The 13,803-nt window shown below is 43.5% G+C and overlaps 1 protein-coding gene across 1 annotated transcript in view; it reads left to right on the top strand.

Annotated features, from left to right (window-relative positions):
• Window positions 1–2,248: 2,248 nt before the first annotated feature.
• RAMP1 (receptor activity modifying protein 1) overlaps window positions 2,249–13,803 on the top strand; it is a 65,913-nt gene continuing 54,358 nt past the window's right edge. Inside the window, exon 1 of the mRNA XM_060781483.2 lies at window positions 2,249–2,400. Within this exon, the coding sequence (XP_060637466.2) occupies window positions 2,349–2,400 (52 nt within the window). The 5' untranslated portion in view covers window positions 2,249–2,348. The remainder of the gene's footprint in view (window positions 2,401–13,803) is intronic.

Raw genomic sequence — 13,803 nt, 5'->3', positions numbered from 1 at the left:
GCGTGTTTTACCAGAGCTGCGTTGGAGGAGGGAAGGAGTGTTTCAGGGCCGGAAGGGGTGGGAGGAAGTTGCGATGCGTGTGTGTGTGTTTGTGGCAGCGACGTGTTCGTGCTGGGCGAGGGAGGGAGGGAAGTGCCGTTCGGCCGTTCGGCCATGTGTGCGCGCGCGCTGGGGTCTTTGCGGCAGTGCGCATGCTCAGTTGTTTTGCCACTTTGTGAGTGTGTTGTTGTGTTGTTTGTAATTGTGAGTGGATTAGTTTGTACCGAGTGGGTTGTCCTAGGGCCATGGCAATTTTGGTGCAGTTTCGTTGGGGGGGTTTAGAGTTTACCTGTCCGGTATAACCAACCTAACAGATTTATATATATAGATTAGCCGTCCTCTGCTAGGCGTTGCTGTGGCCCAGTCTGGTGATCTGGAAAATAAAGTAATGAGAAAGTGTTGGTTTCTAATATATGTAATTTCATATATTAGTATTTCTTGCTGTTTCTTTGTCAGTGTTGATGTGGAGATTGTCTGGTTTGCCCACCCTGGAACATGCAACATATCATTGTCCTTCTTTAGGGGTCCCTTTCAAATCTAGGATACTATCTTTCTCTCTCTCTCTCTCTCTCTGTGTGTGTGTGAGAACCATATCTATCTATCTATATTTATGACTGGATGGCTCTTTGTCAGGAGGGCTCTGATTACATTTTCTTGCCCTGCTGAAGGGAGATGGACTGGATGGCCTTAAGTATTTTCTGTTGGTCATGGGGGTTCTGTGTGGGAAGTTTGCCCCAATCCTGTCGTTGGTGGGGTTCAGAATGCTCTTTGATTGTAGGTGACCTATAAATCCTGGTACCTATAACTCCCAAATGTCAAGGTCTATTTTCCCCAAACTCCATCTGTGTTCATATTTGGGCATATGGGATATTTGTGCCAAGTTTGGTCCAGATCCATCATTGTTTGAGTCCACAGCGCTCTCTGGATGTAGGTGAACTACAACTCCCAAACTCAAGGTTAATGCCCACCAAACCCTTCCAGTGTGTTCTGTTGGTCATGGGCAGGGGCGGCTCAACCATTACGCAAAGTAAGCATTCGCAGTATAGTTGATTTTGCCCAGGGGAGCTCTTGAGGCGCTCTTGGGGGAAAATAGACCTTGACATATGCGAGTTGTAGTTACTGGGATGTATAGTTCACCTACAATCAAAGAGCATTCTGAACTCCACCAATGATGGAATTGAACCAAATAGGGCACACAGAACTCCCATGACAAACAGAAAATATATATCAGTGATTGGCTGGGGGGGCGGGGGGGCGGGGGGCGGAATACTGTTTGCTTACCGTTGAAAATTATCTAGGGCCACCTCTGGTCATGGGAGCCCTGTGTGCTAAGTTTGGTTCAATTCCATCATTGGTGGAGTTCAGAATGCTCCTTGATTGTAGGTGAACTATAAATCCCAGCAACTACAACTCCCAAATGTCAAGGTCTATTTCCCTTAAACTCCATCTGTGTTCATATTTGGGCATATGGAATATTCGTGCCAAGTTTGGTCCAGACCCATCATTGTTTGAGTGCTCTCTGGATATGGGTGAACTACAATTCTCAAAGTCAATGTCCACCAAACCTTTCCAGTTTTTTCTGTTGGTCAGGGGAGTTCTGTGTGCCAAGTTTGGTTCAATTCCATCATTGGTGGAGTTCAGAATGCTCCTTGATTGTAGGTGAACTATAAATCCCAGCAACTACAACTCCCAAATGACAAAAATCATAATTTTTTGAGTGATGGTCACTCCTTGTGTTGTGAGACGTGTTGTTGCCAAATTTGGTGTGATTTCGTTCATTGGTTCTTTTGTTTTTAAGGTACTCATTATGCACAAAGCATTTTTTATATAGATAGATAATATAAAACAATAGTAATGCGTGTGTTTGTGTGTATGTGTGTCTATATATATATACACACACACATGCACACAAACACACGCATTACTATTGTTTTATATTATTATTATCTATTATTATTATTATCTATTTTATTATTATTATCTATATTATTATTTATTTATATTATTATTATTATTATTATTATTATTATTATTATTATTATTATTATTTATCTATTATGATGATTATGAGAGGCAAACGCCGGGGAGAGGACGTCTTCGGATTGGGCGTGCTGCTTGGGCTCGCGGCTCCAGAGCTGACCAATCCGGGCACTCCTTTCCCGCTGCGGCGCTGCACGTGCTCCCGGGAGGGTTCTGCGCCGCGCGCGCCCGGGGACCAAACCAGTCAGAGAGAGAGCGCGAGAGAGAGAGTCAGAGTCACTGCGCTCGCGCTCCCTCTCTTCCCCCGCTGCTTCGGGGCGGGAGGCGCCATGGCTTTGGGGATGCTCGCCCTGCTGAGGCGCTTCTTGTGGCTGAGCCTGGGTAAGTGCTGCTCCCGACCTTGGGTTTCCCTCTGTCTTTGCCTTGGGCTCCCCTTTGAAGGGCGGCGGGGTCGCCAGGTGCTGCTGGTTCAACAGCCAGCTAACTAGCATCACCTGGGACTCCCTCGCCTACACCACTCTTAAAGGGACAGGAGCCTTTTCCAGTGGTGGTTTGGACTGCTCTTTCTTCTCGGTGGGGCCTCAACAGAAGCATGGGATTAGGGGAAAGGCACCTTTCTTCGCCCCTTCTAGGCTTAGGCAAGCTTGCAACTTGCTGGCAAGTGTAGACAATATGTTCAAAGGGGCTTCAAGCATCTGAGAAGTTCCAGTACGATACAAATGTATATTGTATTGATGGATTCTGGTTCCAGGAAAGGAGATTCCACTTGAAGATTAGGAAGAACCTCCTGGCCATAAGAGCTGTTCAACTGTGGAACTCTCTGCCTCAAACTACAAGAAAGGAGATTCCATCTGAACATAAGGAAGAACTTCCTGACTGTGAGAGCTGTTCAGCAGTGGAACTTTCTGCCCCGGAGTGTGGTGGAGGCTCCTTCTTTGGATGTTTTTAAACGGAGGCTAGATGGCCATCTGTCAGGGGTGCTTTGAATGTAATATTCCTGTTTCTTGGCAGAATGGGGTTGGACTGGATGGCCCATGAAGTCTCTTCCAACTCTTTGATTCTAGTAAGGGTAGTAGAGCAGCATTTCTCAACCTGGGGGTCGGGACCCCTGGAGGGGTCGCGAGGGGATGTCAGAGGGGTCGCCAAAGACACAGTATTTTCTCTTAGTCATGGGGGTTCTGTGTGGGAAGTTTGGCCCAATTCTAACCTTGGTGGGGTTCAAAATCCTCTGATTGTAGGAGAACTATAAATCCTAGTACCTACAACTCCCAATGTCAAGGTCTATTTTCCCCAAACTCCAGCAGAGTTCACATTTGGGCATATTGATTGTCATGTCAAATTTGGTCCAGATCCATTATTGCTTGAGTCCACAGTTCCATTATTGCTTGAGTCCACAGCTCTTGGGATGTAGATGAACTACAACTCCAAAACCAAGGCCAATGCCAACCAAACCCTTCCAGTATTTTCATGGGAATTCTGTATGCCAAGTTTGATTCAGTTCCATCATTGGTGGAGTTCAGAATGCTCTTTGATTGTAGGTGAACTATAAATCCCAGCAACTACAACTCCCAAATGACAAAATCAATCACCCACCCAATGCCACCAGTGTTCAGATTTGGGTGTATCTGGTATTTCTGCCAAATTTGGTCCAGTGAATGAAAATGCATCCTGCATATCAGATATTTACATTATGCTTCATAACAGTAGCAAAATTACAGTTGTGAAGTTGTCATGAAAATAATTTTCTGGTTGGGGGTCACCACAACATGAGGAACTCTGTTAAGGGGTCGCAGCATTAGGAAGTTTGAGAACCACTGTAGTAGAGAGGCTCCTTCCTTGGAAGCTTTCAAACAGAGGCTGGGTGGCCACCTGTCCAGGGTGCTTTGATTGTGCGTTTCCTGCGTGGCAGGGGTTGGACTGACTAACTTTACTTAGGCAATTCCTCATTGTCTGAGGATGATGGTCCTCCAAGTGTAGTTTCCTGGTGGTGGATCCGTAGGTGACAGTGGAGCCCTATTGTCCTGCATGTTCTCCTTTTCCAGCATGTTGACATTTGTCCCCTTGTCTTCCCAAGAGAGTTGCAGGATTTTCTGGAGGCAGCACTGGTGGAATCATTCCAGGAGTTGCATGTGACGTCTGTAGACTGTCCAAGTCTCACAGGCGTATAGCAGGGTTGGGAGGACAATAACTTTATAAACAAGCACCTTGGTCTCCCTATGGATGTCCTGGTCCTCAAACACGCTCTGCTTCATTTGGAAAAACGTTGGACTGAATGGCCCATGGGGACTCTTCCAATTCTATGGTACTATCTCAGGCATGGGCAATCTTCGGCCCTCCAGGTGTTTTGAACTCCAACTCCCACAATTCCTAACAGCCAGTAGGCTGTTAGGAATTGTGGGAGTTAGAGTCCAAAACACCTGGAGGGCCAAAGTTTGCCTACACCTAAACTATAGCCTTATTTTGGGTGCCCCCTTCCCCAATGTCTCTTGGTTACCTATATTTTCATACCCAGTCTGCCACTGCAGAGCATGACCCTGTGGTCAGAGAATAAATACCGCACAAGGAATTTATTAATGTAATGATAAGGATGGAGTTTGGTTAGATAATAGTTCCATATGGCATGGTGTCGGAAGTCATGGGTGGTGGTTCACATGTGGTGGGTGGGAGTGGGGAAATAATATGTGTATTTCAATTGTTGAATTTTGAAGATGATATGTTCTTTTTTTTTCTTCATGTACCACAATAAAAAATATACAAGAGAGAGAGGATGATTGCAGTATGACATTGTTTTGACTGCCGTCGTTTAATTTGTATTTTGGAAGGTCTTTAGCTTTCTCTGCGCAAGGGTGCTGGTGCCTCACTAAACTGAAACCCTCATGGTTCCATAGCATTGAGCCACAGCAGTTAAAGTAGAGTCAAGCTGCATTAACTCCACAGTGTAGATGCCCCTATAAATATTAATCAGTGTACCAGTGAATCTGGCAAGTTGGGTTCTTCTAGTAGCAGGTACTATTCCATCCTCTGTTTTTTCTTCTTCACTCAGATCTAAAATACCCTATCTTTGACTACTCAAACATTTGACTATTACGGGAATACAAATATATGCATCAGTTGCATCATTGGGCGGGGTGCAGAAATTAAAATGTAGATATGATCTTATCTCTTGCAAACACTGCTTCCATTTATTTATTTATTTATTTGTTGTATCAGGAGCGAACCAAAACAGTTGTATTGCATTAAAAATGAACAAACAAAACACAAAGTTTGCAGACTTGGTATTCTATTAAATGTCCTTTGACCAGTATCTGGCCACTTGGAGTGCCTCTGGTGTTGCTGCAAGAAGGTTCTCCATTGTGCATGTGGCAGGGCTCAGGTTGCATTGCAGCAGGTGGTCAGTGGTTTTAGTCTTCTCCACACTCACATGTCGTGGATTCCACTTTGTGGCCCCATTTCTTAAAGTTAGCTCTGCATCTCGTGGTGCCAGAGCGCAGCCTGTTCAGCGCCTTCCCAGTCGCTTCCATTTATAAATTAGAATACAACAGGAGCATACCTCCACTCACTAAGTGATCTTGGGCAAGTCACACTCTCTCACATACCTTTAGATTGCTTTTGTTTTGTGTGTGTGTGTCTATGTCAGGAGTGAGTTGAGAAAATGCAAGTCACTCCAGGTATGAGAGAATTGGCCATTTGCAAGGACATTGCCCAGGGGATCCCCAGATGTTTTACCATCCTGTGGGAGGCTTCCCTCATGTCCCAACATGAGAAGATGGAGCTGACAGACGGGAGCTCACTCTACTCCCTGGGTTCAAACCACCAAACTTTTGGTCAGCAGCCCTGCTGGCACAAGAGTTTAACAAATTGCACCACCTGGGTTTGGTGAGGTACCAGCATTTGGGCAGAGGAAGGCAGTGGTAAAAAAAAACTCTCTGAACAGATTACGGCAAGGAAATCCTGGGATTGTTTTTCCTTACAATCACTGTAACTCAGAAATAACCCAAAGGCACACAAGAACAACATGGATGTGCCTCTTGGTTCCTGTCCTTTGTGGGTGATTTTTTTGTCATGTCAGGAGTGACCTGAGAAACTGCAAGTTGCTTCTGGTGTGAGAGAATTGGCCGTCTGCAAGGACATTGCCCAGGGGACACCCGGATGATTTTTGATGTTTTACCATCCTTGTGGGAGGCTTCCTTCATGTCCCCGCATGAGGAGCTGGAGCTGATAGATGGAGCTCATCCGCCTCTCCCTGGATTCAAACCTGCGGCCTGTCGGTCTTCAGTCCTGCTGGCCCAGGTGTTTAACCCACTGCGCCACCGGGGGCTCCTTGTGGGTGATAAAAGACAACCATTCAGTCTCAAATCCTATCCATTGGGTCTAATTTTCACTTCCGTGGTCGATTTCAGTAGCTGTATTGTTTTGCATTAGTATATGAAAAGTTCTTATGGCACATTTGTGACTAACTGAGACAAAGAAGTTTGTGATGTGAGCTTTTGTGGACCCAATCTGCCTTATCAAATGTGTCTGTGGAAGCTTGTGCTACCAGTTTATTTCTCTCTGCGTCTCAAAGTTGCTAAGAGATCCCTTTCTTCGGTATTTTGACCCAAAGTATGCCCTGGTAGTTAGAAGGAAAGAGGATGGACAAGCAGAGATGGAGGGAGGATGAGGCAAATTAGCAACAACAGCAGTCATCCCCTTCCCTTTCGCTGCAGTTGGGAGAAAGAAGTCAGTATCTCTTCCTTCTTTGGTGGCCTGCTTCTTAGGGCAGTTGGGTGAATGAATAGGAAAGGAGATTCCATCTAAACATGAGGAAGAACTTCCGGACTGTGAGAGGTGTTCAGCAGTGGAACTCTCTGCCCTGGAGAGTGGTGGAGGCTCCTTCTTTGGAAGCTTTTAAACAGAGCTGGATGGCCATCCAAGAAGCAATATTCCTGCTTCTTGGCAGGGGGTTGGACTGGATGGCCCATGAGGTCTCCTCCAGCTCTATGATTCTATGATTCTTTGAGAAGTCAGTGCCCATCTGCTGTTTCTGTTTCTCATTGGCGAAAGAATACCCCAAACCTCTCTACCTCGCCCTGGCCAAGGAGCAACTTCTAATCCGTGGCTTCTGTAGAGTGATAAAACTCAGGAGAGTGAAACTGTTTGGCTGGGCTTTATTTAGGCCAAACAGCATTAGACCAGAAATAGAAAAATGAACTGTACTGCAATGGTCCCCGATGGCAGTCTGCTGTCATAGTTAATATGCTCAAATAGCCTACAGAACAACTTGCTTCTCCCTGACCTCTTCTTTGCTTTCAGCCATCGGCTTTGGTCAAAGACTTTCTTGTCTCTGCTGCTCTTTCCCTTATGGCACCCTTCCTTCTTCATCCTGCAATCCCTAAGGGTTGAGGATGGTGCATCTGCAGGAGGAACTGGGTTTCGTGGATTTGTCCCTTCAAAATTGTGGTGGAAGAAGGAGCAAGGAAGCAAAATGCTGCCTCACCTCTTAGCTGGACCTATGGCAGTTAAATTGGTGCCAAACTGGAGCAACAATACAGCGTAGGTGCATCCTAAAATAACAAGCGTGTGACCGAACTTTTCTCTGCATTGCAGAGCATACGAAGCAACTGGTATTTCTCCCAAGCATGTACACCAGTGTTTCTCAACCATCCTAATGCTGGGACCCCTTAATACAGTCCCTCATGTTGTGATGACCCCAACCATAAAATTGTTTTCATTTCTCCTTCATAACTGTAATTTTGCTACTGTTGTGAATTGTAATGTAAATATCTGATATGTGGGATGTATTTTCATTCACTGGACCAAATGTGGTACAAATACCCTACACGCCCAAATTTGAATACTGGTGGGTATTGATGTTGTCACTTGGGAGTTGTAGTTCCTGGGAATTCTAGTCTACCTACAATCAAAGAGCATTCTGTACTCTGCCAATGATGGAATTCAACCAAACTTGGCACACAGAACGCCCATGACCAATAGAAAATGCTGGAAGGGTTTGGTGGGCATTGACCTTGAGTTTTGGAGTTGTAGTTCACCTACATCCAGAGTGCACCGTGGACTCAAACAATGATGGACTTGGACCAAACTTGGCACAAATCCTCAATATGTCCAAATGTGAACACTGATGGAGTTTGGGGACAACAGAGCTTAACATTTGGGAGTTGTAGTTGCTGGCATTTATAGTGCACCTACTATCAAAGAGCTCCTCAAACACCACTAATGATAGAATTGGGCTAAACTTCCCACACAGAACCCCCATGACCAACAGAAAATACTGTGTTTTCTGATGGTCTTTGGCGACCCCTCTGACACCCCTTTGCGACCCCCCAGGGGTCCCGACCCCCAGGTTGAGAAACACTGATGTACACCATGTACTATTTCCATAACTCAATCCTGGATGGGAGGAAGTGGCAAAGTATGTGGCTTCTCTGTTCTGTTGAGACCTAATCTGGTATTTCTTTACTTCTCAAAACATTAGTGGTATTTTTGTATACTGCAGTTTTTAAAATGTGTCACTTCCACTTTTGTAAATGCTTTTGCTTGTATGCAAAGAGGGCCCATTCTTTATAACTTTTCAGTGTGTTTTTTCTCCCTTTTAGTCTTTTGGGGTTTAAGTGCACAATAAATCCCTCCTTGCAACCTATCTATAAGAAAATCAATACTAAGGAAAATGCGCCATATAATTTCCATGCCCCAAAAGCACTGATAGCATAGTTGCATCACATCTTCACATTTTTTTCATTTCCAGAGTGAAGTTTGTAAATTCATGTAGTCAACCTTCAAATGTTTTCTCCCTCTAAGACAGGGGTCCTCAAACTTTTTAAACAGAGGGCCAGGTCACAGTCCCTCAAACTGTTGGAGAGCCGGATTATAATTTGAAAAAAACATGAATGAATTCCTATGCACACTGCACATACCTAATTTGTCGTGCTAAAAACAATACAATAATTAAAATGAACAATTTTAACAAATATAAACTTATTAGTATTTCAGTGGGAAGTGTGGACCTTCTTTTGGCTGATGAGATAGGATTGTTGTGGTTGTGCTTTCAAGCTGTTTCAGACTTAGGTTGACCCTGAGCGAGGGCCGGGTAAATGACCTTGGAGGGCCGCATCCGGCCCCCACACCTTAGTTTGAGGACCCCTGCTCTAAGGGTCAATTAAATGGGAAGATATTTAGCTTTGACATATTCTTTAAAAAACAAAACCCATACCATTGATCACAGGACTCATAGAAATGGCCACTGGTGACTGACATGTTGCGGCTGGCTGGCATAAAGAAGCCCAATACTTTCTTTCTTTCCAAATATTTGTCAGCATATTCCTCCATCATCATCATATTTATTGGAGCCCCCAGTGGTGCAGTGGGTTAAACCCCTGTGCCGGCGATAGGTCGCAGGTTCGAATCCGGAGAGAGTATGGATGAGCACCCTCTATCAGCTCCAGCTCCCCATTGCAGGGACATGAGAGAAGCCTCCCACAAGGATAGTGAAACAAAACATCCGGGCGTCCCCTGGGAAGACGGCCAATTCTCTCACACCAGAAGCGACTTTCAGTTTCTCAAGTCGCTCCTGACATGACAAAAAAAAATCTTTTTTCTATTATTTTTTATTATTAAGCCAACTCTTTCTTAAAATTGATCACGTAGGAGGTTTGCAATTTAAAGCTAACACAATATAGCTATACTCATAAAAGATCAACATTACAACAACATTATTCACAATATTAAAATGTTCAACTAAAAAGAATCAAAGCAGTTAAAATAACAAATAAAGCAGTGCAGCATCCTCTTAAAAGCCTTTACTTTCAAAACTTTTACCTCTAGAAGTCTGTCAGAATAAAAGTATTTTTGCCTGCTAGCAGAAAGACAGTAAGAAGGGGCCCTTTCTGGCCTTTCTAGAAACAGACTTCCAGAGCCAGGGGGCAGCTACTGAAAAGGCCCTGTCTTGTGTCTCCACTCACTGAAGGTGATGGGACTCAGGACACATCCACACTGTAGAGTTAATAAAACCTGACACCACATTAACTGCCATAGCGCAATGATGGGGAATCATGGGAGTTGTAGATTGGTGAAGCACCAACACTCTTTGGCAGTGAAAGCTTAAGGAATTACAACTCCAAGGATCCCATGGCATTGAGTCATGGCACTTAAAGTGGTGTCAAAATGCAATCATTCTACAGTGTAGAGGCACCCTGAGAGAATGACCTCTTCTGTAGATCATAGGTCTCACTCAGGTAGAATTATTTGTCAAGATATTTTTCATTAAAATTATCAGTAAAAGAGATCACCTTTTGTAGTTCAAATTGCTCACTTAATTACACTGTGTAACATGTTTTTTTTGTTCCTGGATTATAAATGTCATTTCCTAATTGGTTATATCATAAAAATATGGGGGAAGTTTATTAATGTTATTGCTTTGTCTTTTTGAGTTATTGCTGTTGTTATTGTTTTACTATTGTATTTGGGCTTGGCCTCTTGTAAGCCGCACCGAGTCCTTCAGGAGATGGTAGCGGGGTACAAATAAAGGATTATTATTATTATTATTATTATTATTAAACTGCCAAAACGTTGTTTTTGTAGGACATACTGCAGCACATTTTGCTATAGTTTTTTGCTTAATATCTGCCAGCAAAAATAACAGCACATATCAGCAAAACACTATATTTTTTGGTCAGACCACACCTGGAATACTGTGTGCACCACAGTTGAAGGGAGATGTTGACAAGCTGGAATGTGTTCAGAGGAGGGTGACTAACATGATCAAAGAAAACAAGCCCTATGAGGAGCGGCCAAAGAGCTGGGCATGTTTAGGCTGCAGAAGAGAAGGCTGAGAGGAGACATGATGACAGCCATGTGGCAATATGTGAGAGGAAGTCATAGGGAGTAAGGAGCAAGCTTGCTTTCTGCTGCCCTGGAGACTACGACACGGAACAATAGCTTCAAACTACAGGAAAGGAGATTCTACCTGAACATTAGGAATAATTTCCTGACTGTGAGAGCCGTTCATCAGTGGAACTCTTCTTCTTTGGAGGCTTTTAAAGCAGAGGCTGGATGGCCATCTGTTGGGGGTGCTTTGAATGTGATTTTCCTGCTTCTTGGCAGGGGATTGGACTGGATGGCCCTTGAGGTCTCGTCCAACTCTATGATTTTAAAATATGGGTGAATATTCGGTTTCAACCGATTCAACATAGTTTGTGGTAGTCACAAAAATGAAGATTCTGGAGTATAAAAACTACCTTCAAAGTAAATAACATACAATTAAACAGGAAATAACACTTTCAAACTCGGAAGATTTTTTTTTACATTGTGTTACATAGTATATTGATGCTAATTAGGAGAGATGTTAGACAGATGAATAAAGCTTTCAGTGGGAGGTTGAAATAAACAACCTGTACACAGTTTCAGCTGTATCCCTGTGAATGAATACACAAGGCTTGGATGTGGTACTTACCAGTGCTTCTAAAACAGTGGGTTGCAATCTATGGAACAGATGCTAAAATAAATCTGTTAGTCATAAAGATGCTGCAAGATGCCTTCCCTCGTCCCATTTTTTAACACTCAAACAGATTAATGCAGCTGTCTCTCTGGAAAAAAAATCCTCATACAAAGAAGACATCTGTCTTTCATCAGTATAAACAGATATTCAGACAGCATACCTATTTTCATATTTCTTCAAGAAGCAATGCCAGTTCAGTTTGCTTATGCAGTGCTGTCTGCCTCCACATATGCAGATCAGCTACTTTTTTAATTTATGTCTATCACACTGTCAAAGTAGCATATTACAGAAAACAGTTCCCTGCTCCAAAGAATCAGGCTTAGTTTGTTGACAGTAAGGATCAAGGAATTCATCATTGTGAGATTATCTTTGCATTAATGGATCATAAATAAGGAACTCAGTCTGGACTACCTGGATCCCCCCCCCCCCCCCAATTAAGCGTCAGAACATCACCTTATCTGTCTTGTTTGGTTGAGACAAATGTGGAATTATGTGTGTATTTTCCAAGATTCTTGTAATAGTAATGATAGGATAAATGTGACAGGTTCCCTTCTGCCTGTCCATTATCCCTACATTCAAAACTTGAGACACTGAAAATAAGATTGGATATTTCTGGTATGCTTCATATTAAGTATGCTTTTAGACTTCTTGATCAGTTGAAAAATGAAATGTTCCTACAGACTGCGATTGTTTGAAGAGCTGTCCATTTTTCCCCCTCCTGTTTCTTTTATGCCCTTTCCTCTGAAGAAAGACTAATGAATAATGTATTGGGTTGTTCTATATATATATAATGATCTTATCTGTAACAACATAATTAACTATTTACTACTGGTTATCTTGTAATCCTTTGCTGGGAAATAGAAGACAGTGCAGGTTAGATTCTCTTTGCTTTCAATCGCAAGCTTGGGTAGAAATATGTTTTGATTGGTTCAGAATATGTTTATACAAAATATGTATCTGTTTATACAACATCCACCTTTACTCCTGTGAGGACCTGTTCCTCTCTTTTATTCTTGTTGTTGTTCATTCGTTCATTCGTTCAGTTGTTTCTGACTCTTTGTGACTCATGGACCAGCCCACGCCAGAGCTCCCTGTCGGTCGTCACCACCCCCAGCTTCTTCAGAGTCAAGCCAGTCACTTCAAGGATACCACCCATCCATCTTGCTTTCGGTCAGCCCCTCTTCCGTTTTCCTTCCATTTTCCCAGCATAATTGTCTTCTCTAAGCTTTCCTGTCTTCTCATGATATGGCCAAAGTACTTCATCTTGGCCTCTACTATTCTTCCCTCCTGAAGTATGGACTGGTTGGATCTTCTGGCAGTCCAGGGCACTCTCAGCACTTTCCTCCAACACCATAGTTCAAAAGCATCTATCTTCAGCAGTGGAGCTCTCTACCCCGGAGTGTGGTGGAGGCTCCTTCTTTGGAAGCTTTTAAACAGAGGCTGGATGGCCATCTGTCAGGGGTGATTTGAATGCAATATTCCTGCTTCTTGGCAGAATGGGGTTGGACTGGATGGCCCATGAGGTCTCTTCCAACTCTATGATTCTATGATTCCTTTGCTCAGCCTTCCCTGTGGTTCAGCTCTCACATTCGTAGGTCACTACGGGAATACCATTGCTGTGACTATGTGGAATTTGTTGCCAGTGTGATGTCTCTACTCTTCACTATTTTATCAAGATTGGTCACTGCTCTCCTCCCAAGAAGTAAGCGTCTCCTGATTTCCTGGCTGCAGTCTGCGTCTGCAGTAATCTTTGCACCTAGAAATACAAAGTCTGTCACTGCCTCCACGTTTTCTCCCTCTATTTCCCAGTTGTCAATCATTCTTGTTGCCTTAATCCTGTTTTTTTTTTTTTTGGTGTTTAACTGCAACCTTGCTTTTGTGCTTTCTTTTTTACCTTGAGTAGAAGGCTCCGCAGCTTCTCCTCGCTTTCGGCCATCAAAGTGGTGTCATCTGCATATCTAAGTGTACATAGTGTACTAATTGTGTATTAGATTAGGTTGTTAACTGTTTTTTATATTGGTGCATTGAATTTTGCTGTTTCTTGTGTGTTGTGAACCGCTGTGAGTCGCCCCCGGGCTGAGAACAGCGGTATAGAAGTAAAGTAAATAAATAAATAAAATAAATAAGGTTGTTAATGTTTCTTCCAGCAATTTTCACCCCAGCCTTGCATTCTTCAAGCCCCACACATCGCATGATGTTTTCTGCATACAAGTTGAATAGGTTGGGTGAGAGTATACAACCCTGCTGTACGCCTTTCCCAATCTTGAACCAGTCTCTTTTATACTGTTGCCAAA

Source organism: Anolis sagrei, chromosome 1 (genome assembly GCF_037176765.1).
Source record: "Anolis sagrei isolate rAnoSag1 chromosome 1, rAnoSag1.mat, whole genome shotgun sequence".
NCBI lineage: Eukaryota > Metazoa > Chordata > Lepidosauria > Squamata > Dactyloidae > Anolis > Anolis sagrei.
This window is presented reverse-complemented; position numbering and strand designations above follow the sequence as displayed.